Source organism: Sardina pilchardus, chromosome 5, assembly GCF_963854185.1.
Source record: "Sardina pilchardus chromosome 5, fSarPil1.1, whole genome shotgun sequence".
Taxonomy (NCBI): Eukaryota; Metazoa; Chordata; class Actinopteri; order Clupeiformes; family Clupeidae; genus Sardina; species Sardina pilchardus.
The window spans coordinates 26,064,272-26,091,771 of record NC_084998.1 but is presented as its reverse complement, the minus strand read 5'-3'; the positions used below and the strand labels follow the sequence as shown (position 1 = coordinate 26,091,771).

At 43.3% G+C, this 27,500-nt stretch overlaps 2 protein-coding genes across 5 annotated transcripts in view; one reads left to right on the top strand and one right to left on the bottom strand.

The window, feature by feature from the left end:
* ar (androgen receptor) overlaps positions 1-16,170 on the top strand; it is a 30,385-nt gene extending 14,215 nt beyond the window's left edge. For 2 of the 3 annotated variants that reach the window (XM_062537073.1, XM_062537072.1), the window contains 5 exons: positions 6,240-6,527; positions 7,690-7,834; positions 9,529-9,659; positions 10,581-10,732; positions 12,102-16,170. In XM_062537073.1, coding sequence (XP_062393057.1) covers positions 6,240-6,527; positions 7,690-7,834; positions 9,529-9,659; positions 10,581-10,732; positions 12,102-12,302 — 917 coding nt within the window. In that variant the 3' untranslated portion in view covers positions 12,303-16,170. Of the gene's footprint in view, positions 1-6,239; positions 6,528-7,689; positions 7,839-9,528; positions 9,660-10,580; positions 10,733-12,101 lie in introns of those variants that run through there. The other variant, XM_062537074.1, reaches the window with a different exon arrangement.
* Positions 16,171-18,123: 1,953 nt separating this feature from the next.
* The window catches only part of ophn1 (oligophrenin 1), a 27,448-nt gene continuing 18,071 nt past the window's right edge, over positions 18,124-27,500 (bottom strand). Inside the window, exons 17-24 of one of the 2 annotated variants that reach the window (XM_062537075.1) lie at positions 26,471-26,576; positions 26,076-26,235; positions 25,641-25,776; positions 22,711-23,088; positions 22,037-22,178; positions 20,869-20,919; positions 19,717-19,747; positions 18,124-19,436 (exon numbers count right to left, since the gene is read on the bottom strand). In XM_062537075.1, the coding sequence (XP_062393059.1) occupies positions 19,425-19,436; positions 19,717-19,747; positions 20,869-20,919; positions 22,037-22,178; positions 22,711-23,088; positions 25,641-25,776; positions 26,076-26,235; positions 26,471-26,576 (1,016 nt within the window). In that variant the 3' untranslated portion in view covers positions 18,124-19,424. The remainder of the gene's footprint in view (positions 19,437-19,716; positions 19,748-20,868; positions 20,920-22,036; positions 22,179-22,710; positions 23,089-25,640; positions 25,777-26,075; positions 26,236-26,470; positions 26,577-27,500) is intronic. The other variant, XM_062537076.1, reaches the window with a different exon arrangement.

The window sequence follows — 27,500 nt, the reverse complement described above, 5'->3', positions numbered from 1 at the left end:
TTTGAGCAATTGTATCTTTACATTAAATCAGTTTGGGAACAGCATGTAGCATTTAATCACACACAAACACACACACACACTATTTGGGAGTCTCAAGGTATACTTTGTCTTCATGAAGCACTGTGCACAAATTAGTACACACACACATATACATACACAAACACATACACACACATGCACACACACAAGTGCACAGAAACATGCATGTATAGCCCCCCCCCCCCTCCCCGACACACACACACACACACACACACACACACAGACACACACACACACACGTGCAATAAGTAAATTTACAATCATCTTTTCTATAGAAATGAGATGTGAAGGATGCCATCTTTATGCTATTTAATAACAGTCTGAGATAAGACACAAAGGGAAACAAAGTCCTGCTAACTCCTGCTGTGCCTTGATGAGTGATGGTGGTACAAGGCAGTGAACAGAATTAGCTCTGTTCAAATGCCACACAGCAACCTGTTGGCCCATACTTTCCAGCGGCTTGGCAAGTTGGTGTCCAAGACAATACTAATGGGCATCAACCCAAGAAACTTTCCTAATCAAGCACTCTGTATCTCAGTGGCGGTTGCTGCTCTTTGGAGTAGCTCTGGATGAAAGTGGAAGTTCTGATGAAAATGGTTAATTAATTATTAAATTAATATTATTAAGGTGCTACATTGTAACCTGACTCTCACCAGATCCTGTAGTTCGCTGTCTGCTTCACACAAGGATCTGGGACTTCTCGATAGGAGATGTATTTATGAAGGCGGGTCCTTGTAAAATATCCTTGCATGTGATAAACCACTTGCCTGTTATCTTGAATGACGTGCTAGGCTACTTCAAGCTCTTGCCAAACCCGGTCGGAAGAAGAGTAAAAACATCCTTGCCACCAATAAATGTCTTCAGAACCATTCTCTGTTAATCTTTTAAAGAATGAATACTCGATAGATTCGTCAAAACGGTTGAAATAGCAGAATTAATGTCAGCACAAGACTCCTCGCTGCGTGCCGCCATTGTTGTTTGAATCAAACACTCGCTTCGGCGCTCCTGATTGGTTCATCATTTTTTGCTCCCTGGAAGGAATTTGGATTGCCCTCGAGTCCAGACCCTTGTGTGAAGCTCAGCGAAATGCCTCTGGTGGAGCATGGCGGAAATGGCAAATGGCGGAAGGCAAAAATGATAGAAGGTGTTTTAATGGATCGTGCAAAATCACAATAGATGACCGGCAAAACCATATTGCTGAACGAAAAAGCAATGGAGTTGAACGCGTTTTTAGCATGTTTTAGTTGGAATAGTGGGCGGGCTAATGTAATAGGCATTATTTTATGCACACTTCCGTGATATTTTAGAGGAGGCTGAGCTTCCCCTGTACTGTATCAGTACAGTCTGCACAACAAAGCTCACGTTTTGGGTCTATGGGACTTGGTCTGTGTCCTTGTCTCTCTGCTCACATCTCTCTGGCCATCTCAGTCTCTGTCCACATGAGCTTTGTCTTTTTTTCTTGGTACAATATACAGTATTTGCTAATCAAACCAGCACTGGACAAGGATTTCAGAGTAAACTTCCATGTAGTGCATATTCCTTTTCAGTAATGCTCAATGAGTTTGTGATGGCTTAAATGATGAGATGAGACAAAAAGACCTCAGATAGGTGGTCAGTACTATGTCAGTAATTCCATACAGGGTGGTTATGATAAGGCACAAGCCTCATGAGGAATGCATATGTGTGTGCCCATCGTGGAGATATTGAGGCATTTTGGTGTTGATTTGTGAGTAGAATTTTCAACACCCTTTAACACCATTATGCAATGAATGTGTGTCATTGCATTATTATCATTTTTTATCTTGGTCAAGTTTTGGTCAGCAGTAGCAAATATGCTTTCTGTCCTTTGTGAGTGTGGATGAGAAAAAAACTGTGTGTGTGTGTTTGTGTGCGTGTGCATGTGCGTGCCAGTGAGTGTGTAGCAGATACTACAAGGTCAAAGTGGAGTGGACAAGTGATTACAGAGATTTCTGTGGGTCACTCTGACATTAATAGCCATGAAGAAACCAGTTCACACGGCCAGCCACGCCCTCATAAGGTCAGAGTAGCCAGCGTTTGTGCGCAAAGACAAATTGAATGTAGGAGAGAAGAGGGAGAGCAAGAGAGAGAGGGGGAGATCTCTGGTGGTAATAGTTAATGATCCCAAGGCCATTTGATTGCCATGTGTACACTGACATTAAGTCAACGTAGGCGGTAGGCATGCGTGCAGAAAAAAGGTCAGCGCAACCTGACTTCACTGGCTGATTAGCTCCCTTCCACCTGTGTAGCAACACTGGCAAAACTTTCGAATCATCTCTGCCTCCGAGCCTCCTGATAAAATTGACTGTTTCATTAATTATGGGATATAAATATTATCCGTAGGTAAATCAGACGCCCGTGCTGTTTCAACAGTCTTGGTTTGCTAAGCTTCCTCTGATAATTGCTGGATTATGACTTTTGGAGTTTGTGATATTATTCTGTTTGAAATGACTGAGAAAGCATCTCTTCTTAGAAGAGCTCCTTTGCTTTGAAGTCTTATTTAAAGGCTCTTATGTAGAGTTATTGATTAAGCTTCAGTTTTGATGCTGTTAGATAAACTCTCCCTTTTGCTCTCCCCCTTTCTCTTTCTCTTTCCCTTTCTCTCTCCCTCTCACTCTCTCTTTTTCTCTCTCTCTCACTCTCTTTCTCTCTCTCTCTCTCTCTCTCTCTCACACACACACACACACTGAAGATTTGTCAATATGACCCCATATTGTCACACATTTGCCTCACTTAGTGATTTCATTTGAATGTTACCATAACAACGGTCTTACTGACACACTCCACAGGCCCCTTTCAATGGTTAATTTTCCATGGGCAGGTTTTTGTCTGCCAGAGATGTGTGTGAGGCACAGTCTTATTCCCTGCTGGTCTTTGTCCCAGCAACTGTTCAGAGTATTTTTGGATTGGGAGCTCTTGTGAGTTTGAAATTGTGCCCTGTTGTTGCGAACAGGTCAAAATAACATTTACATACGAGAGTGTTCGACTAGAGCCACAGGTGGGGAGATGGTGTGAATGTGCGACTGTGCTGAAGGTCGGAGAATGGGGTCAGCAGGCCGTTTATTCTCATCCCGTAGTGTAAAAAGGCAGACCGATGCCAGTTAATGGGAATCACCTCGCCTCCCTCTCCACTCCACTCCCATTCAACTGGATACAATAATGATAGCCCTCTGAACTCGGGTCCCTGTAATCAGATGATGCAGGAGAGGGAGAGAGAGAGAGAGAAATAGAGAGACAGAGAGAGACAGAGAGAGAAAGAGAGATCTGTTTGCACTGTGTGTGCATTCAGATGATGTGTGCGTTTGTGAGTGTGTTTGTTAAATGAGACTGTACACTCTTATTAATAAGATACTTATTAAGTATCTTATTAATCTCTATCGGAGTTACTGTAACAAACTCCATTGTCAGCCTTTGTAGGGGCTTTTAAATCCTGTGCGTGTGTGGGTGGGTGGGTGGGTGGGTGTGTATGCATGCGTGCGTGTGTGTGTGGGCGCGTTGGTCGTGTATGTTTGTGTGTGTGTGTGTGTGTGTGTGTGTGTGTGTATGTGCGTGCGTGTCTGTGAGTAGTAAGTTATTGAACACGTGCACATTAGGTGACTGATAAAAGTGGGTGTTATGGCTCACCCATCTGAACACACATGGCCACCCACAACAGCCTGTGTGTCACCACGAGGCCTAGTTAAGTTGTCGTGTTGGTGGGAAAGCTTCACATCTTCATTTTTAAGGCATGTGGCGCAGCCCATCGGTGTACTGACATCCGTTCAGCTGACACCTCTTAAAACGCGTCGGCTTTCGCAAATTTGCTCCCATTACTTTAAAGTGAGTGGTAGACACCACTATGAATAGATAATGTAATGTTGTCAACTTGTGTGTGTATGTGTGTGTGTGTGTGTGTGTGTGTGTGTGTGAGAGAGAGAGAGAGAGAGAGAGAGAGAGAGAGAGAGAGAATAACAACATCAGCCTCAGAATTACTCGCGAAATCAGGACAGCTGGCAGAGAACTCCACAGCACCCAACTGGAGCAGGAACTTGCTTACTGATAGATACCCCACTGAATGAACAATAGGTTAAAGGCAAAGAGGTCAATTGAAGTTGCTGTTAAGCAAACAGACCAATTATAGATGCTGAAAGGGATGTTAGTAGATGTCTCAGAGTCCATCCCGGCAAGCACAGATCTGGGACAGTCTCATAACTGCACATATAATTAGCATGCAAAATATAACGATAATGTAAAAACAACGCTATAGAGATTGAGAACGTGACGTAAAACGCAACGCATTTTGGGAATAGGTGGCCCAAAATTAAGTTGTTTTACTGACGTGCGGGAACAACGAAGTGCAGTTGTCGAAATGCCGTTTACCTGCTGTGTTATAAAATTCAATAGAGTAACATGAAGCTTATCTTTTATAGTTTTCCAGCGTGGAAAAATAATAGTATACGTCATGTTTCAGAGGTGACAAAAAGGCGAGGAATGGCTTGGATAGCTGCACTAAGGAAGCGCGAGATTATGTTCTGTTTTTCACACAATTTTTTCACGCTTAGTTATCATTATTATCATGCCAGATCATAGACCCAGAACACTAGTTTACATGGGCTGGCATCAGGCGAGCCAAACCTACCCATAATTCTTTGTGTTTTGATGACTTTGGTCACATGTCTTAGCGATCTCTATATCAATCATCTATAAAGTTATTCTTCATAGATCAGTGGCATTTATAGGCTGCATGACAAGACCGAGTGCCTCTCATTTGGTCTTTTATACACCCTCCCTTCCTTCCTTGATCCTCGTCCTCACTGATCTAGATAAAGAATGATGGGGCGGCAACAGTGGGATAGTCTATCCAGTGTTAGTTATAGATCAGTGGGAACGAGTCTCGAGGACCGAGCATCGAGGATCGAGGAGAGAGTTTGAGAGCCACCCCAGTACACACAGCTGCAGCAGGAATGCTGCTTTTCAGGAAGCACTCCCAGTAGGAAGTGCTATATCATATATTGTTTTCAGAGGTCCTCTAGAAGAAGATAATGAACTTTGGGAAATCCCATTCAGGTCAATGCAGCGTTCCACTTGCGTCGTGAAGAGCTGTATAATTTATTGTTTCAAGGACTGATCTACAGGGCAAACGTGCTGTATTCTCAGAATAGTTTTTTGTGTATTTTCTTGTGCAACCCTTTTTCCATAATGATTAGTTTTGCATTGAGCCAGGCTCTGTGCTTTATTACTGCGCTCCTACGTTCCTCCCAGCTGAAAGCAGCAGCAGTTGAACAGCTTGGAAGGGAGGAGGAACTGTGGCCCAACGCCTGCTTAGGAAAAGGCTCGTCTCCTCAGCTCTCCGCTCATTCGTCTAGAGAGAAAAGTCCAGGCTTTAGAGTCGTCCATCATGCAAACAGATCAGGCAGTATTGCTGGCCAATAGTACACCCCCAGCCCCATCACCCCACCTCAAAACGGGTTTTTGAGTTTGTTGAATGGGAGCGGGCGTTTTGTGCATCTGTTATCAAATGGCGGGATTAGTCCACATTACTTGGCTGGCACAGTGTATAGCACTGTACAATTGTTTGGGTTTAATTTACTGTGCAAGTCTCTGTAACCGTGCCACGCACACACACACACACACACTCACACTCACACGCGCACACACACACACACACACACACACACTCACACACATACACACACACACAAACACACACACACACACACACACACACGCACACTCACACACACCACATGTGTTCAGGCTCAGTGCCATGACAAAGGAGAATTGTGGGAACTGTGTTTTGTGCCAGTCTAAAATACTTAGCTGTTTCTGTCAAAGTGGGCTGACCTCCAGCCTAAGCAAAATGGCTCTGTGTGTGGGTGTGTGTGTGTGTGTGTGTGGGCCTGTGTGTGTGTGTGTGTTTCGGTGGGGGTGGGGGGGTCTGTGTGGGTCTGTGTGTGTGTGTGGGGGGGCTGTGTGTGTGGGTGTGTGTGTGTGTGTGTGTATGTGTTTCGGTGGGGGGTGGGGGGGGTCTGTGTGTATGTGTGTGTGTGTGTGTGTGTGTGGGTCTGTGTGCCAGCATGTCTGTAAATAAAAGTGAGGGAAAAAGAGGAAATTTCGATTCATATCAACATTTCATTGAAACGTGAAAGGACTGCCCAATCAAACTGCCCGCTTTTCTCTGTCCCTCCTCCCTTTAAAAAAAGCCCGCAAGCTGAAGAAGATCGGCCAGCTGAAGGGAGCGGAGGAGGAGGAGGGCGCGGGGGCCCAGGGCCCCAGCACCGAGGCCCCCCAGGTGGTGTCCCCCAAGCCCGCGCTCTCCTTCCACTCCCAGGCCGTCTTCCTCAACATCCTGCAGGCCATCGAGCCGGAGGTGGTCAACGCCGGCCACGACCACAGCCAGCCCGACTCGGCCGCCGCGCTGCTGACCAGCCTGAATGAGCTCGGCGAGAGGCAGCTGGTCAAGGTGGTGAAGTGGGCCAAGGGACTGCCTGGTAAGTAGTGCCCTCTTGACACACACACACACACACACACACACACACACACACACACGTGGTCACACACACAGTGGCCTTAGTGACCACATAAATAGACACACAGAGGAAGGAGAGAGATTGTATACATGCATAGATTTACTTTCCGTCTCTACCGTATATTTTTGATTAAATATTAATTTGCCAAACTCGTGAAGTTTAAATGCACTGTCACTTTACATACAAGCTGTAAAATACAGACGTTCAGATCATAGTAACATTTACCTTATGACAGAGGTGGCATTTAGCTAGTTAGGTGGCAGTAGGCTAAGAAAAATAGCAATCTTGCGAAGTTAACGTTCATCAGAATCCTGGGATGTGCAGCCTCTTTGACAATTTCTCTGGGCTGGTCCAACCTGAAGCAAACAAACAAAAAAAAAACCTAGAAAATTCCTTTGTGTGTTGTCACTGGACGTGGCTCATACTGTATCTGTTTTCAGTGTTCCTCATTAAACCTGTTCCTGTAATATGAAGCACGTAAGCTGATCACCTGAGAAGAGACACCACACCCTGCACTCCATCTTCCGCCTCACCAAACAAAAGTGACTCAACACACAAGCAGGCCGTACAAGGAACACTGGACACGAGGAGCATGGGCAGACATGTCTGTACCAGCATTGCTCTTGTGGAGTTGGCTTAATACAGAGATAGCACACACTCTGGAAATCTCTAGCCTTGTACAGTCAGCCCCTGCGTAGAAAAGTGTTATCTTAAAGAGGAACTATACAGGTTTGGCGATTTCTTCGCCGCTTTCTCGTTTTACGCTGGCAGGTGTCTCTGCAGAGCTTCCCCTACAGCTTTAGCGTGTATGTTTTACAACACTACTCAATCGGTCAGTCTGCCTTTTCATGAGCATGATTGTGAGGCTACCCGGGTGGCACAAACTTGCAAGCGTCGTTTTTCAGCTTACAGATGCAAGGGGGAAGCGAGACAGCCATCATTCAACCCAAAATAAGTCAAATAACTATTCCAATGACTCCGAAGCTGATCAGTTATGGCAAATTAAGCTTTAAAAAGCATAATACACATATTAAAAGATAGAATAGCATCCCATTAACTTTGTTTATGGCAGAAATCAGTTGTACAATTCGAGTTTGACCCAGTCATATGTTTTGTGTGTCAGGGTTTCGTAATCTCCACGTGGATGACCAGATGACTATGATCCAGCATGCCTGGATGGGGGTGATGGTGTTCGCCATGGGCTGGAGGTCCTACAAGAACGCTGATGCCCAGATGCTCTTCTTCGCTCCTGACCTCATCTTCAACGAGTGAGTGCCGCTCCCGCTCCCCGCGCCTGTGTCTCAGGCATCCAGTGATATAATGAAGTTCTAACTGTGGCCTAGCAGTCTCTGTTGCTCTCTCTCCCTGTTTGTCTCTTTCTCTCTGTCTCTCTCTCTCTCTCTGATGTTTTCTCTTTTTCTATGTCTCATTCTCGCTTCCTCTCACTCACACACACACACACACACACACACACACACAAGCACACACACACACACACACACACACACACACACACACACACACACACACACACACACACACACACACACACACACGCACACACACACAAACACACACACACACAGACTCACACACACACACACACACACACACACACACACACACACACACACACACACACACAGACTCACACACACAGAGACTCACAGACAGATGTCCTGTGTCTCCCGTAAATGTGTTGCCATGCTCCCGCTGCAGCTGTTGGGCCACTGATTCATAATACATGCAGTCTGATGAGGGCGCGGCTCCCTCCTTTGTGCTTCCTTGTTGCTGGCACCGCCTGAGAAGATTGGATTCATTTCTTAGCAGTGCCCTCCCTGGCCTCTACCTCGGAGGGTCCCAAAAGTGACAATCACATTTCTTCATATTATGCTGGAGAGTGAGGCTTTCTAAAAGAGTACAATATCCTCCTTAAAACCTCATATTTCTGTCTGTCATAGTTATTTCATTTTAAGAAAAGGGCTTCAGGGTTTGTTTTCAGCGTTCCTCGTTAAAACTTTTCATGCAATATGAAACAAGTAAGATGGGTGTGAGTGTATGTGTTGATGTGCCTTTTTGTTAAGGTTCATTTGGTTATTTTCCAGTGGAAATTCGCACTGTTGTATGCATTGTTTGAGTTGTGTGTCTGCTACTCTGATAAAACGTTAATTAATCACACCTAATTGTTTTAGCTTTTTGTGTTCCGTTGATCAATTGCCCCTAACTAGTTGTTGATCCCTTGGGGATCAATAGAGTATCTATCTATCTATCTATCTCTTCAGAAGCAGTTACAGCACAGCACATTCTGATAAGATCACGCACATTCTGATAAGATCACACTCATTCACACAAACATAAACATTTCATGATTTGTTTGTAAACAAATTCCCTGTGTAAAAAAGATCATTCTGATGTGGGTGTGCAAAAAGGTTTGGTTCATACGTATCAATGATTATCTCACATATAATTTTATCTGGGAAGGTGTGGTGTTTAGTAGCTAGATATGGTTTTAGAATGATTGCCAAAAGGTTTAGTGCTCTGTTGAATTGACTGGTATCTTATAAAGGCATCTTGACCTCTTGGAAAGCTTGGAAAGCTTTGTTAACTGTAATGACAGGTCTCTTTGTTTTGTACGATCAGATATGCTTTAGCATGTTGATTCATGTGCCAAAAGGAATAGCACTGCGTGCTAAATGTGTAAATGAGACGTTTATTCTAGCCTACTTACAGCGGGAAGAGGCCAGCCATTAGCACGGTTGGCTGCGCTAGCTAAGTTTACATGTCTGTTTCTATTTACATGCCATGCGACTAGAAACAAGCACCACACACCTGACCTTGTTGATGTAACCCTCTCTCTATTTATACCATTCCTCATTCTTCTGTATCCTTTCCTCCCATCACCACTCCTCCTACTGTATCTCCCGCTCTCCACTCCCTCCCTCTCTCTCTCTCACTGTTGCAGTCGGAGGATGCACATCTCCAGTATGTACGAGCAGTGTGTGCAGATGAAGCACTTCTCCCAGGAGTTTGTGCTCCTGCAGGTGACAGAGGAGGAGTTCCTCTGCATGAAGGCCCTCATACTCTTCAGCATCCGTGAGTCTCTCACCCCAAGCCTGGGTTACAACACTGGATCACCCCTAAAATCATGAATGGGAACAGAGGCGGACATCACGGGTTTACAAAGTAAAAGTCCTGCCAAGTATTTGATCCAACCATTTAGTTAACCAGCTAATCCTAATTAGCAGCCAGGTAGATCAGATAGTGCTATCACCTGTGTTAAGTGCACAGGTAGAAAGAATATATGGCAAGACTTTTACTCTCTGGACCCTGGGATATGTGAAGCCAGTGTGTAACCATATTGGTATTTCACCCCAGAAATTCTCCTCTAGCCAAAATAAGTGCATTCGGACAAAATGACTGCAACTAGGCCTAATTACTTTTTTCGGTGTTGATTAATCTGTCTATAGTTAACAATTAAATGTCAGAAAATGGTTAGATATGTAAATCAGTATTTCCCAAATCAAAAAAATCTCCTCAAATGTCCATGTACTTGTACTGTCCATATCCCAAAGATATTTTGTTTAGCAGAGTAGTTTGCGATTAATTTATTAAGATATTAATCAATTACTCCAGTTTTATCTTTTCATCTTTATCTTTATATCTTTCCATCTGACATAATCTATACAACGGCCTCTTCCATCTGACATAATCTTCACCCCTGTATAATTTGTCGGTTAGACCTAAATATCTATAGATTCTTAGAGCATCAGCTATGGCATCTTGTACTTGTACAGGAACAAACATCCCAATTGCTGCTGAGACTGTGCGAGAGACAAGAGAGCTCAGACATATACTCCTCTCACCTAAACAGCGGAGCCATTTCCGAAAGTCTCATGCGGCAATTTATCCACTGCTGCCTGCTCCCGTAATGTGTGGAAATGACACAATTTCTCTGTCACTCTTGTGCTGTCTCTTGTTCTCACTCGCTCCCCCCGCCTGTCTTTTGGGTTGCAGTTCCGACGGAGGGTCTAAAGACTCAGCGCTATTTTGACGAATTGCGTTTGACCTACATCAATGAGCTGAATCGCTTGATAAGTGACACCAGGACGACTAACTGTGCCCAGCGCTTCAGCCAGCTCACCCAACTCATGGACTCCCTGCAACCGGCATGTCACCCTTTTTGACACACTTGACATACATTTTGTTTTGTTTTACCAAACTGCATTGAGTTTTCATCAAACCTGTGCATAGTAGTGTGTTACTATCCGAGTATCCGTACATATAACAGCTTGGAAAGGGGGATTTCCTTCCTATCTTGCTTATGCATTTGATATAGTGCTGATTGAGGGAAGACTGTCAGTCAGGTCACCATTAGCCTATATAAAGTGAGAACATACAGTATGCTGGCATCGTTAGATGCGTTGTCTAGCAGACTGGCTGGCTACAATTAGTATTTCAGGATTAGGTTATGTTAGCTTCATCCAAATGTTGTTCTCTTTTTAAATCTGTAAGTCTATACTGTACAATTAGATTAACATGAAGATTAGACTACTTTGAATACGTCTTCAAATACACTTATGTTGCACTTATGGTACTTAAAGGAGAAATCCAGCAAGTTTTCACATAGATCTCCATTTTTCTACCATCACCATGTACTGTCGTATACGAAAAAAAAAGACTGTCAGTTTTACCTATAGCTTGAGCTGCTACAACCGTGATCCTCCATGCACCAGCCCCCAGAGTATAGCACTGTAGCTGCCTGGCTGCGTTAGCTGCTGGCTGTAGCAACTCGAGCTAGCTGTAAAAACGATTGTGTTTTTCGTACCGACAGTAGGCTAGTCGGTGACCGTGAGAAACGAAGATCTTTGTGAAAACTCTGCGGATTTCTCCTTTAATGGATCCTCTTAGTTTGCTCTATGCTATGACCTCCCTGTGAGCTCTCTGTGACCTCCCCGTGACCTGCCGTTATTTGGATGTAATCTAGCTAGCCTGTAAATGACTTGTAAATGAAACGAATAAAAGCCAGGGCTAAATGTAAGCAATCCCAGAACCCTTGAAAGTACACAACTTGATTAGAACACAAGTCAACTGGGTTGGAGTGTCCTAATGGAAATTGGCCAGCAAAGATAAACAGGTCGACAGTGAACAGGCTAGCATGGCTGTAAATGCCCTAGCATTGGGCAAACAATGTTAAATTGTGCAACACTGTGTTCTGATGTGATGCCGTGTGTTTGCATGTGCCCCCTAAGTAAATATTGCCCAAATTACATGAAGGTAAACTTGTGCCTAGCTGATTGTGAGCGTATTACTAACAGGTATATGTGACAGTAATGCAGTTTTACAAGTAACCTAGTCGTTACCTTGAGTTGTAGTGTTTTTGTGAATTGCCGATTTGCACATTTCAAACCATGCAAAGGCTTATAAATACCATCTCATAGTCACTCATAATATAGAGGTCATACTGAATATATACTCTTTGCTTTTGTTTCGTTTGTTTCGTTTCTGTTTCTCTTTGTCTTCCTGTCGCTCTTGCAGATTGTCAGGAGGCTTCACCAGTTCACCTTTGACCTGTTTGTCAGGGCACAGTCCTTGAACACCAAGGTCAACTTCCCTGAGATGATGGCCGAGATCGTGTCCGTGCAGGTGCCAAAGATCCTGGCCGGCCTGGCCAAGCCCATTCTCTTCCACAAGCCGCAGGCGTGTGAGGTCAGCATGGGCTTTTCAGACTCACGTTGAGTTCTGCTGCCCGGAGAGAGAGGCACACTGTAGGAGCCCAGAGACAGATATGCTCACACACACACACACACACACACACACACACACACACACACACACACACACACACACACACACACACACACACACACACACACACACAGAGCCACACACACAGCCACACACATATACAGTACATACACACACACATGCACACACATACAGTCTCTCTCTCTCTCTCTCTCTCTCTCTCACACACACACACACACACACACACACACACACACACACACACACACACACACACACTCACACTCACACACAGAGCTACACACACACACACACACACACGCTCAGTTTTCTTTGCTCCCTTTCTTGCTATTCAGACTTCCTCATCTTCATTGTCCACTATAGCCCCTTTTTCTGGGAAGTGAATATCCTTGGAGAGAGGAAAAAAAACTACTGTACCTAACAAAATACCCGAGCCCAATTTGATCATTGCAGTAGATGGTCTCCTTAAAAAATGATGGAGGACATTTTCTCACAAGACAAGATAGGTCAGGACAGAACAGTTAGTTTTAGAGGGAAATGAAACCAGGAGAAGGACACTTCCTCACGTTGATTGCTACACCCTGCAGATAGATGAAAGCCTAGATGTAGAGATGCCTATGCAGTGTGTGTGTGTGTGTGTGTGTGTGTGTGTGTGTGTGTGTGTGTGTGTGTGTGTGTGTGTGTGTGTGTGTGTGTGTGTGTGTGTGTGTGTGTGTGTGTGTGTGTGTGTGTTTATCTGATGGAGTTTTAGTAGGGGTGTAAAAGTACACGTATTCATAACGAACCTTTTAGGTACAGGACGTTAGGTTCAATGAAGATGTGTACTGAATGTGCTGAATTTAGTCTGTAACAGTAATCAACAGACTTTTGTTGCTCGCAGATCATGTTTCAAACACAAACATACAGTGGCAGACCACATGTCAGTTTACTTTAGTCAACAACTTAAGAAACAGTTGACACCTTTTCAAAATGCTATTCCAGCTGTTGTGTGTTGAGCATCAACACTATCAGTGAGTGTTAGGCTAGCAGTAGCTACAGGATTACTGTGCCGAAAATGAATATAAATGGTCAGATGGCTCCTCTTAGCTCCGCATTTATAAGTAAAAAAAAACCCCAGAGTAGTGGGGAGATATTTCACACTATACCAGAAGTCCATGGATACTTCTCCCTCACTTGTACAGTACATGCATGTGATTTTGTAGATATTGACTGATGTAAAGTATGTTTCACCACTTCTAACACACTCTTAATCATCAAAAATCAAGACATTTTGACCTGTAACTGCATGGCGACTTTTGGTGAGCTTTTTACCTGTTTTAAACAGATTTATAGCTGCACATATGAGGAATTAAGTATCTCAATCTCACTGAAACAAACAAGAAACACAAACAAGTGCTTCATGTCTTGTTATTGAGGGATGTTAAATTATGCATTTGTAAACACCTTTTAATCATGTTTAAACCAGTGGGTGGTTCATGTGCACTATACTGTGTTTTTTTGGTGTAAATAATGATTATGTGTGGTGTTATTATTTGTGTTTGTGTTTCTACCACTTTTGTTTTAAACGCTTATGTAAATACTTTTTTATGACATGTTTCAGTAGTAGCTGCATTTTGTTTCTTGTTAGTTTTCATCATCACAGTTTATTTTTGTTCACATATACCGTATGATCAGATTGTTTTTGGTCATCTTTGCACCAGCAATAACTATTGCATGATATACACACATCTCTTTTTAAATAAGCTGATACTATTGAAAATCTCAACAGACTGGATATAGTAGGTTTTGTATAAAGAACATACTGGCAACTAAAAATGGTGCTTTTCATCATACATTTAAGTACTAATTGATCGTTAATTGTATTCTGTTCGATTGAAATCTTCTTAAGTCAGCCTGCTCCTCTTTCAATGGTCCAATTAGTGCATCAATCTACAGTCTATTGGACCCTCCCTGTCATTCTCCCAAGATGTGCAGAAAGCTACTTTAGACCTTTGAAGTGTCATCACTCAGAGAGGTTCTGGGTGGGGTAAGATCGGCAGAGGTATAGATATAGAATGTGTTTCGGTGTGTGCGTGTGCGTGTGTGTGTGTGTGTGTGTGTGAGAGAGAGAGAGAGAGAGAGAGAGAGGGTGACGAGAGATGACAACTTACACAGAGGAGAAAAGTGAAATGCAGGGCTGTGAGTTTGTGGAGACTATGAATACACTAGCTGTATGCAGTGACACCCAGTTATGTGCACATTCTTTACTCTACCATACTTCTCCTATTCTCTACAACCCAAAATGAATTTGAAGGTCTCTCTGTTAGCCCGTTGCTCTACATACGTCAAATGTTGCTGGTTCTTTTGGTTTATTTATAAAGTTTAAATGCCATCCTTTATTTGCAATTCAATGAGGTCAAACTAAACACTCAAAATCGTAGTTGTGGCCAGAATTGAAATGCAGTCAGTTTAGTTATGTGAGATGTGGTTTGTTTGTTTCTTTGTTTTTTTTGGTAAGGATTGCACATACTCTATAATTCACAAGTGCACTCTTTACTATTTAACAAACATTTCTAATTTAGCAGAAATGACGATTGTACAATCAACATGCGCAGCTTGAAAAATGTGAAAAGATGTTGTATATTGTCAAGTGACTAGTTAGTCTTCGGCACAACACACTGACACTTGTCTGATAAATCGAACAAAAAGATTTGCGCAGTGTTTGTAAGTTGCCTGTAACTGTAACTGCTTCTAGCTTAAGTTCTGTATAATTGTAACCAGACAGTAATTTTGCAGTAGGTTCATAACCAACGTGGACAAACACGTACCAGGAAGAGTAGGTTTACCTTAAGGTCTATAGCAAGCTAACAAGACACGATACATTGTACACTTTAAGCCACGGTTAAAGTAACAAAAAAGTTAGGATATTTTCTAGCTACATACGCAAGCAATAAGATAATTTTTTTGTCAAAAATGTTCTCATAAAATGCCTCAGTGCCTCTCTGATATATTCAGTCATGGGAGGCAGTAGGATCAGGTGATTTTCAGCTTTTTGAAGAGCATTATAATTGTGAACAAAACATGCTCTTGTAAATTTCAGATTTGTATTGTAGGCCTACCTGTAGATTGTACTCTCTATAGTCCAAATTAATACACAAACCAGTATATATCTGAATGTAAACTGATTTATTGTATAAATCAAATTAGAAATGGTTTATATTTAAACATATACACCATAACAACAACAAAAAGAATGCACTGTAATTCCATACAATTTGGGACATTTGTACCTGAAAGTAGTTATCAGTAAGGCTTGGTGAGTTTTTGTAAAAACTGATGTGGGTTTGCCATTTGTACAGATTAATTTTATTTGGTTTTATCATAAAAAGCAACAAAACAAACTAACGACAACAACAAAAGAAAAACAATGGTTGTGTAATGACTAAAACACTTTTTTCTGTCGTTACTTAAATGATATATGAAACTGATTAGTATTGCATTTTTATAATGTAACTTCCGCACTGTGTATAATTTATGTTTTTGTGTGTTTTTGTGTTCTCTTGTGTTTGCAGTTCTAAAGTGTTTTGTCCATTGAAACTACATGGAAGGAAATTCTTGCTATACAAATGACATTTCTTATCCAACCTTTGTATGTTTATAGTCTCTTTGCAGTGAACACTGTGTATGTATGTATTGATTCCACATAGATGTAGTTAAGTTGCATACAACTGCCAGGTCCCTTAATCTGTTCATTCGTACCACTAGCAGTTGAGGTGATCCATTGCTGTGTTGACTTGTCTTGTACATCAAGATTTTTAATGTCTTTATTGTTGTTTGCATTTAAATAATAAAAAAAAGATGCTATGGATTTATAATGTGTCATTAAATACTGACTGACGATAAAGCAAACTGGAATCTAGTAGGCCTACAGAGAGGTGTTACGGTGTGCGTGTCAAGTAGTGAGTATAGGGCGATCAAGCAGGTGCATGGCTACTCTAACCTATTCTAGACAGATAGGGATGTACTTTAGCTTACACAATGGGTGGGTTTTAAGGTAGGGGATTTTCTTTGGCAAGCTGGCAGGCCCACGGCCTGACTGTTGCCAACTCGGAATACTCTCAGCGGGTGACTGGCGCAGCCAACAATTGGTAATTCGATTATCATCTGGCTGATACATTAATATGACATTTCCCCATGTGTTCTGTTGTGGCACAAATCCTCGGGATAACCGACACCACAACATAGGGCGTCTGATTAACAATAGACACCAGATTAGCGCCAACGCTGATGCCCCTCCACCACCAGGGGGGTATTTGGGTCAATGTGCTGCTGCTGCTGCTGCTGCAGTGTTATCTGCAGCAGCAGGGAGAAGAGGATATGAGCCAGTGAATGACGGGGCAAGATTATGATGCCTGAGGATGTCAAGGAAGCCTGTCGGCTAATAAGATGGGCCTGCTGAGTCAGCGGGGCCACGCGGCGTCATAGGAAATCATTGGCTAACCGTGGATGAGCTAGCATTAGCGACACTCTGTGGGACAACAGGGGAGCCTACTAACCAGGCTCAATGCTAACAATGCCCTTGAGTGGCAAGGCTTACAGGAAGGTATTCTTCACAGAATTAATAGTGAACAATGGCTACAGGATAGTATTATTAAAGTGGCTTGGTGGTACTTAAAGGGGGAGCAGGGCAGGTGGGCCTGACCATTGGGGTGTGAGAATGGACACGGTGTTAGGCAGTGTTGGGAAGGTTACTTTAGAAATGTAATGTGTTACAGTTACAAATTATCCTGTTTAAAATGTAATAGTAGTGTAACTATTTGAATTACTCTATGTGAGTAACGTAACTAATTACTTTTTGATTACTTTTTAGATTTTTTAATGATATATACAGTATATAGTCCACAAATCCATGCGAAGATTTCGGCCTTGGTCTCCAGGCTGCCGAGCAGTTCGGCACAAGCGCACAAGGCAGCATGGGCATTCCCAGGCTATATTGAGCCCCTTTTAATACATGAATTAGCATCACATTTTTTATGAGGAAAATATAATGATAATCACCACAAGGTCAGAATTCAAGCCAAATGTTACTGTAAAATCAATCTGAGTTGACGTGATAGAGCCTATCAGAAGGTCCCATATCAAACTATGGCTGTGGAGGGAAACAATTCTTTTTACATACAATATTCTTTGCAAGATTTTGCTGACAATATTGAGATGTAATTCAAATTGTAATTTTGAAACATTTAAAAAGTACCTGTAATTGAATTACACATTTTTCTCCAAGAACTGTAATATATTACTGTTACATTTATTTTGTAATTAAATTACGTAACACAATTACATGTAATTACAGTGTTACTCCCCAACACTGGTTATAGGAAGAGTGCTGGGCCACAGCCGAAGACCATTGACCAACTCCTCATGTTGCCAGAGCTTGCTATTTTGCTTGTTAATACTGTTATGTACTTAATATGTATTAGCTTATATGACACTTCAGTGCAGAGTTACAAGATGTACAGCTTAAGGTTAATTTAAAACATAGCCTAACTGGTTACCTCCGCCAAGGAGGTTATGCTTTCATCAGGATTTGTTGTTTGTCCGTCTATGTTTGTTTGTCTGTTTGTTCGCAAGATAACTCAAAAAGTTATGGATGGTTCAGGAAAGGTCAGAAATGACCCAAGGAAGAAACGATTAAATTTTGGGAGTGATGTATCATCGTCTGGATCCAGAAGGCGGTTATGTTTTTGCTTGGAGTTCGGAGTGCTTTTCTAGTTTATCGCTCAAATGAAATGTCAAAATTCCACAAAAAAAGCCAACTTGAACCACTTTATTTGGTATAAAAATGTTTTTTTTTTCCCTCTGATTTTCTTGCAGTACATTCAAGACAATCGTACGTACATGTAACATGAGTGTTGCATTGTAGTGGTGAGAAGAGCCAGTTTAGTTCACAACAAAGGAAATGCTTTTTTTTTTTTTTTTTTTTTTTTTAACTATTCCTGTACAACAAGCTGACAAAAGTGACCTAGATTCAGACATACAAAACGGAAAACGCTTAGGAATGTTTCCATCAATCGAGCCTCTTACTGTAACATAAGAGTACACTACAGGAGAAAGACAAAGCTGTGAGACCAACAAGAGGAATTTCTCTTTTTCACCATTAATTAAAGACAAATAAATAAAGTATTCCCAAAATGTCCGATGATCAAGAATCCCACCTCTCGGTCCTTCCATCACCTCTTTCGTGTCTTCACATTAAAAAAATTCACAAACGAGACATTCAAAAAGTAAACATTTGTGAGAGCTTATGCAGGAAAGTTCTACACAGGTTAGATCATTCTGACCAAGGCCATCGGGTCAGATGAAATTACACACAATCCCGAAGCAGAACACTTGTCTGAAGTGCTAAGCAAATATCAATATGAAAAGACAACAAACCAAAATGTTAATTTGACCAGACAGGCGCACACACACACACACACACACACACACACACACACAGACACACAGACACACAGACACACAGACACACAAACGTGTTCTCTCTCTCTTTCTCTCTCTCTCTCTCTCTCCCTCCTCTCTCTCTCTCTCTCTCACACACACACACACACACACACACACACACACACGCACGCACGCAAGCACAAACTCACACACAGGTAATTGTGTAGGTCAAAGTTTCAATCAACTCTTTCTATAGTCTATTTCCTCCTTGAAATGGGATTCAGAGAGAACGCTATAAGTGAATGTCACACAACACCTTCTTTTCTCCTCCTTCTCCCATGTCTCTCAAATGTTCAAATGCAGCATAAGATGGCAACGACTCCATCGCATTTACAGTACTGACATAGTTACATGACACTCTCTGCTCACTGAAAGGTAAAGCCAGGAAGGCGAGTCTCTCTTTAGAGAGCTATTACTAGTGTGCGGCCCACAGTGAACTGTTTCTGTTTCCCTTTATGCACTGTTGGAGAGCCGTCATGCGGCGCTCCCCTTCCAAGCAACACGACACAGGCACAAGAGAGCGGCAAAAGTGCTGGAGAAGCGATGGTGTGTGCGTCGGGAGGGAGCTTATTCTTCTTCAGAAGCAGGTGGATTTAGAGGGAGTTGGTCGTCTTATTTGGAATTCTGAAAAAAAAGGGATAGCCATAAACATGTGCTGTTACGACAGGTGTGCATGCTGATATTTTGGCCACCTAACTCTTCCCAGATATTCAACATTCACTTCCTGTTTTAACTCTTGGTTTGGGTGCACCCTCTGCAATCTGTTAACCAACCAATAATGTAGCAGAGTGCTACATTATAAGCCAAAAGTCTTTACATTTTTGGTCCAGAAATTGTATTATGTTTTTGCTGTTATTGGGTCATTGGCTGCTACAGTGAGTTTGTTCATTATCTTTCCTCTTACCTCAGATGCTGGGGACGTGGCAGCTGCTGGCCTGCCAAAGGGAAAACCAGGTACATATCATCATATGATTCAAAATGAATATTTGGCATGGTACAAACTCACTAGGCATGCTTATCCCACACATCTCTATTCAGACACACAAACTACCTGTATGCACCCAGGACTGCTTCACTTGGAAAACTTTCATTACATGAATTAGTATTAGTCTCAAACTGTGGTTTTACCATACTTTGCCTTGGCTTATATACTGATTTAACAAAATGTATGTTTGGATTGAAGCACAATGTTGTATGATTAAAGCACAATCTGATTCTGATTCAAGGCACCTTGTGGGCACTCAACCCACAACCCACTGGTTTCATTCAGGTCAAGGATAGCTGGACACCAGAAACCATGAGAAATGTTGCTGTGACCAAGTAGTGTCACCGAGTTTTTCGTACCTTAAAATAATGTTTCCAAAATCATTTCAGCGGTTCATCAACTCGTAACAGGGTGAACGGCACTTCTGCTTTCACTTCGCGGCCCTCTATCGGCTATAACCGCACTATGTAACTTCACAAGGTGGGGTAGTGTATAGTAGTTTGATTAAATGAGACATCAGAAACTACAAATTTGACTTGCTTCGAACCGGGGTCGCCGGCGTGTGGTGTAGGTGCCCCAGCCAGTCACGCCACAGGTAGGGCCGTGACTAAGTCATTTTTAAGAAACTGTGGTTAATTCACAGGTCCAGTCAATACATTTGGCTGTTGCAGCTATCATTTGGTTTATACACAATGAGTCAAATACACAGGCAATTACTGTATAAATTAAGATTCTGTGATAGATTATTTGCATTGGGTGTAAACTCCAGACCTGAGCTTCGGCAGGTTGGTCTTCACATCCATTGCACAGCTGTGTTTATTTGATATCCCTCCACCAGATAAACAAAGGACTGTTCTAACATGCCGGTGCTGAAAGCCCCTCCCTATCCCATCATGCACTTCACTAATATCAGGATTATTTTCTGTTTCTGTGACACACACACACACACACACACACACACACACACACACACACACACACACACACACACACACACACACACACACACACACACACACACACACACACACACACACACACACACACACACACACACACACAGACACTTACCCTCCCATCTGTCGCGATGCATTCTCAAAAAACTTTGTCTTGGAGGCAACACTGCAATACAAAGACAGTGACCATGGCAGTTATCTTAAGAGCTATAGGCCTACATGAAAAAGATCCATGACTCCAGAGGTGTAACTCTCTCACTGTTTGTCTTTCGTCAGGCACACTTGGGCTTGCTGGCAGTGGGTCTCTAAAATGGAGAGTTTCAAGGCTTCCTAACAAACAACAGAGCTGAAGATTCTTTGCTAACCTCACAGAAAAAGGAATTCACCCCTAAGCATGGTAACTGGGCAGTTATGCAAACCACATTTTTTTGGATGGGCACAAATAGAGGAATGCTTAGTTTTGAACATACATGCTGGAAAAAGACAGCTAGAAACCAGCTTATGCTGGTAGCTGGTTTGAGCTGATTTGATATTTTCCTACCCCAAATAAGTTCATTTTGTGTTGTTGATTACAGAATCCAGTAAAATTCCAGGAATCATTCTTTACTCTCAAAGCATCTATTTACAAGATAGCAATCCGACTGGGAAGTCAGCTCTCAGCTCTCTCAAGTGTGGGCCTACAGTACCAAGACAGTGATGCCTTGCATCTGTTCAAATGCTACTCCATTATCACACAGAGGGGAACTCATCCAAAGGGAATAAATGTCACCACTCAGGATGCTTACAAGATAGTTGGAGTAAAGAGGCAGAGGAGGCATTGCATCCACTAGGAAATGTGAGTGTCTGGTCAGTGCTATCAGGGGTGAAACTAGGGATGTTTGATCAGGGGTAGGCTGACCCAGGCTAAGAGGTAACAGTGACTCTTTGATTAAGAGTTTAAAGGAACACAATGGAAGATTGATATCTATGCTCCTTGGCATCAATATTCAACGACATTTAGAGCTAGGGAGGTACCCAGTTAGTAAAATAAATGACTTTGAGGGTCATGATCAGTCAACAACATTACATAGTGAAGTATCAAGCGTTTTGGTCATGCTCTGGCAACGTCACACACTTCCTTCTCTGTAGCCTACAGTCAGTGTAGCATCAGAACTACGATTGAACTATGTTGTCTTTATTTGGAGGTGTCCGAGAGACTGTTCCTTACGAAAATACAGTTAAATATGTGTATTTTGTCTTTCTCTCTCTCACTCTCTCTCTCTGTGTTCGTAGGGAGTACTCACTAAGATGCGGCGTCTTCGGCGGTGGGAGAGGGGAGGGGCTTGGTGGGTGTGCGATTGGGTGGATCGGGGGGTCTCGTTGGGGGCCTGCAGATGGAGTGCTTCTCGGAGAACGAGCGTCCTTTCACGAGGCCCTCACCCTCTCCTGTTTCACAAGAGAGAGAAAGAGAAAGAGAGAGAGAGACAGAAAACACACACAGAGATGAGCTGTGAGATAACCAGATATATCTCAGGAAGCAGAGAAGCCACACACGGCACTGCGGACTATCACGCCAAACACGTGACCGACCACACAGCCCATGTGAGAGCGAGTTATTACGAGTATTAAATCTGCCTTTAATGCTTCTTTAATGCTGAGTTTAATATTGGTTTAATGTAGTTATTGTCTGAATGAAGTGATAAAGGCACTCTGTGGAAGTAAATATGTAATTTGGGGTGGTTGTGATGAAAGTTTTAATTTGGACGGGAAAGAATCAGCGTTTTCATAGTGGCCGTGTGAGAAGTAATGTTTGTTACTGTGTAAGTGAATGCTGCACAAGAGATACTGTACATGCAGACTCTGTAGAATAGAGAAGCTTTTTGTACAGTTCTATATGAATAATGCCGTATGATGACTTCTGAGACTAGTGCCCGTGGATGTTCTGTTTCTCTGTGACGTGGAGAACAGAGGTAAACACCTTCTCTGTTGCCCGGAACCCCACGTGACGGAGGCTTCTTGCCCTGGAAGGACTGCGCCCGGCCGACTGTCGCCCCCGACTCCCCGTTGGACGTCGCCGTCCCGGCGTCGGGCCGTGTCCCCCCGTCTTGCAGCCTGGCCACCAACTTGGCGACGTCGCCTTCCGACGGCCGATCTGGCCGGGGGGTGGGGGTGGGTTTGGGCGGGAGCGGCAAACGGGCGCCGGAGGAGGACGGAGGGAAAGAGGAAGGGATAGAGGGAGGAGAGCAGGACGGGGGGCCCGTCTTGGGTCTCTGGGGCGGGACGGGACTAGTGGGGTGCGGGGGGCCCCCCTCCGAGTCCACGCCGTTGTGGGCACTGCCGTTCAGCTCCCGCACTGCTGACAACAAGAGGACAAGGCAGCAGATGAGAGAGACAGACAGACAGAACAGACAGAAACAGATAAAGAGAGAGAGAGAGAGAAAAAGAGAAAGAAAGCGAGACACACAGAGAGAGAAAGACATACTGTAAAGAGAGAGAGAAAGAGAGCAAAAGAGAGTAAGAAAATGAGAAAGACAGTGAGAGAGAGAGAGAGAAGGCAGACAAAAAGAGCAGTATACAATGAAGCTAACGGGTGTTCAGAGGTCACATCCATGAAGCCAGGGGTGAAAAGTTCATGATGAAAAAAGGCAGCACAAGTAAGACACTCAGAGGCCGACGGAAAAAAACAAGGAAATCAAGAGCAAAGAAAAAATGAAAGAAAGGAAGGTGAAAATGGAAAGTGGAAATAGCTTGACAATACCTTCAAATTATTATCTTTTTGTATCATTTCATGCTGCATTTTTTTTAACATGTTATTGTCATTTAAAAAAAAAAAAAACATGGGTGATAATTGAGTAGCACTGCAACCCTATGGCTGTCCTCCTCACATTAGTGAGGTTGCAGGCTTGATGTGTGCCCAGCCTTACAGCTCCATGACAGAGCAATCAAGGCCACCATGCCCTGTGAACCAATGATCCTACAGTGTCACACGGCTGCATCTGTGTGGTTAGACTAAACGCCTGTAGCTGCTCCCACACACACGTGCAGTCACACACACACACACATTACAGGGGTTCCGAACAGAAGCACAAGTAGATATAAGTAGCTATATCACACATGATGTCTTAATGTTGCATTTATTCACATTGGGCTGTTTCTCTGGTGTCAAGTGCACTTCAGAAAGGGTAGCCTTTTTGGGAATGCTAAAATATTTAGTCTTGGAGAAGAACTTGTGAGACTGTTGTCCGTCAGTGCAATTCACAGCGACCTCCTTTCAGAACTTTACTTCCAGAGCTCCAGACAACTTGAGGGTCCCCAATGAAAGGTTATCATTCCAAACTTCATGCACAGTCTGCTGTTATGTCTAGCAGTGAGTTCTTCTTCAAGCATGTGTACTTGTGAGTTTATGTGAGAGAGCGAGAGAGAGAGAGAGAGAGGGAGAGAGAGAGAGTCTTGTGTGTGTGTGTGTGTGTGTGTGTGTGTGTGTGTGTGTGTGTGTGTGCGCGTGTGCGTGCGTGCGTGCGTGCATGCGTGTCTGTGTGTGTGTGTGTGTGTGTGTGTGTGTGTGCGCATGTGTGTGTGTGCGTGCGCGTGTGTGTGAGTGAGATGTATTTACAAGCATCTCCCACTATGAGGAGGGTACTTTTGAGTGGAAAACTACAGGAAAGCACAAAGAGAACACTACACATTAATGACTAAAAAGAAGCGTGCATTTAATGACAGCCAAAAGCAAAGTCATTAAAGAGTGAGGAGGGTATTAATAAATCAATGATGCATTAAAATGTTAGGTGAAAGGGGAATAAACAAACCAAACTGTTCATAAGAACTAGGGATGACAGCACATATTAAGCATTTATGCAGATGGCTTGTTTAAAAAACACAGGTACTCACACACGCACGCACACACACACACACACACACACACACACACACACACACACAGACGTACGTGCACATTTTCAACACAAACACACACACACACACACACATCCACACACACACAGACCTAGAATCTAGCAGGCAGGTGGTACTTAGTTTCTGTGCCCCAGACAGCCTGTTATTAGATTTTCAGTGACAAACAAGTAGGAAAACTAAGATGGGTGGAATAACTGCCAGTTTCACATCTGTCATGACAAATTGCATGTACACACACACACACACACACACACACACACACATAGGTCTACAGCATTTAGCTCTACAGTTCTAGAGCTACTCTATTGTTCACTTGATACTACATATGAGTAACTTAATAAATCTAGCCAAAATAAATCCAATTAAGTTGGATCATACGTGTGTGTGTGTGTGTGTGTGTGTGTGTGCGTGCGCACGTACATGTGCATGTGTGTGTGTGTGCACATGCATGCAAGTATACACCAATCACCGCAAGGCTGCCCTACTATGCCAAAAGTAGCAGACCCATACCAGTGAAACAGAGAAAAAAGACAAGAGGGCCCCACACCATCTCCCAGCTCTAACATGACTGGACTCACACGAGTCCACTACACACAGACAGATAACAATGCCCAGAGCATCCACCTCTCAACACAGGTTCACAAACACCTTCAAACTGAGGAAGTAAAAAGGATGTGACTCTGTTGAGCATGCAGGCTTTACATAAGTGCAAAGATATACTTGAAGCGCACATTCGTATAGATATCAATATGCTCTATACGGATGATAGTAAAAAGGAATAAAAAAAAAAAGGAATGTTGTTTTTTTAATAATAATAACAAAGAAGCAATGATGGAATGGAATGTTAGGAGATGGGACGGAGAGAGCGGGAGGAGGCACTGAAACTTAGAAACGAGGGATGGGGAAGAGAGCGCTCATGAGGATGAGGATGAGGATGATGAAGATGACGACTAGGGGAGAGGGGCGACTGAGGCGCTTATTCTGCCACATAATTACTCTCGGCGTTGGGCATTTGCAGCGCGGGGTAGGAGCGCAGCGGGCGCTTGGAGATGGTGATGGGCTGGCGCGTCCTGGGCGCGGCTCTCGGGGGAGGCACCGGCGGCGGAGAGCTCTCAGGAGGCCCGCTGAAGATCTGAGGACACAACGCAGAGGTCAGAGGTCAGGGTGAGGTCATCCATCATGTGTGGCCTACATTCTAACACCGTCATCACTGTACCATCTACATTATTACAATGTCGTCATAAAAACTATACTATTGAAATAAAAATTGACTTTAAAAGTTAATGCATAACTACTTATGACACAGACAAGAGATGTGGCCTCATAAGAGGGGAAGTCCATGCTTTCTAGGGACAGTTTCAGTTCCATGTACAGTATATGCATAGTAATGTAGTGTAATGTAATGTAATGTAATGTAATACAAAGTCCAACCTTCTTGAAGTCCTCAATTAGGATCTCAACGACAATGTTTTGGAACTTGATGTCCAGCATGGCAGCCACCGTCTCCTCCTCCGCACGCATCAGTGTCGGACCAAAGATCACACCCATGTTGGACGGGGTCATCAAGTTCTCCTCTGAGCGACTACACACACTGGAGACACACATTCACAGACCGACGTATTAGAGTGGACATATCAACAGGTCCTGAGCAAAAATGAACTCGAGTAGAGTCATCTTTTTGTTTATATTTAGTAATCCTTTTGTTTATATTTAGCATATTTAGTAGCTCTACTGACAGGGAGTTGGAACCCCACCAGATTTTGAAGTCCTGGCCACTTACTTGTTTAAACCTCCATCTCTCCTACTCAACTTGCAAACCATCTCACCTGAGCAGATGTCGAATGAGGAGCTCCAGCATTTCACGATTGGCCTCTGGCAGCTTGTAGACCAGAGAGTGGACGGTGCCCAACCGGAAATCCAGATTTTCCGATTCTGTTACAAAGATGGCCAAATGAAGCATAAACATCACTGAACAGTAAATACAACACTAAAGCACAGCATGCAGCCTTATGTTATCTTAGGTGTCTGTTACTAACCGAAACAGGAACACAAGAGTTTTAAAATCTATTTCATTTGATATGGATATGATAAAGGTGTAATAAACTGTATGTCCCCAGCAGAGTTATGCCACCAGAGGCAATGTATGAGGCCCTGTGTCCACCAATCACGTTTTTTTTTTGTGCTGGCCGCGTCCTCAGCCTTACTCTCAAGTGTTTATTGTTGCTAGGTTATGAAGTTTAGATTGGTCGTCGAAAAATAAGAGACACTGACAAGGCCAGCGCTGTTCTGAAAGTTGAACAGTTTTCAACTTCCAGTACTCTAAGCGCTGTGGGGGTAAAAAAGGTCCGCACCGAGGGCTTTTAGCTGCCGAGGGGCTATTTGATCTGTGAACGCTGAGCTGAATAGGATTTGAAAAGAAAATACCCGGCGTCAGTGCAAAATGCACATTTGGTGGAGACTAATGGCGGGCCCTAATGCTAACAGTCATGAGACTACGACATGTGAACGCAGCAGCCAGGGGAACAAACAGCAGCCTCAAATTCCTCTTTCTGTCCTTGTCTCTCGCCGAGTGTGAGCAGGTTTTTGACCTGCGGCGTGCGTAGCATCCAGCCCTGGCAGATACCCAGCATAGAGTGCCATTCCTTAGAAATGGGCACTAGCTGAGGTGGCAAGGTGTATTCAGCCTCTGGCAAACCTGTTCAAGGACTTACTCGACAGGTGAAATCCGAGAGGGAAACTGCTTGCTGGATTGAAATTAGGAGAGCCCTAACCCTCCCTAATCTTGTCAAGAGTGGGGATTGTGACTCATGTCCTCAATAGGTTTACACATGCTCTAGCTTGCAAGTAGGCAGCAGA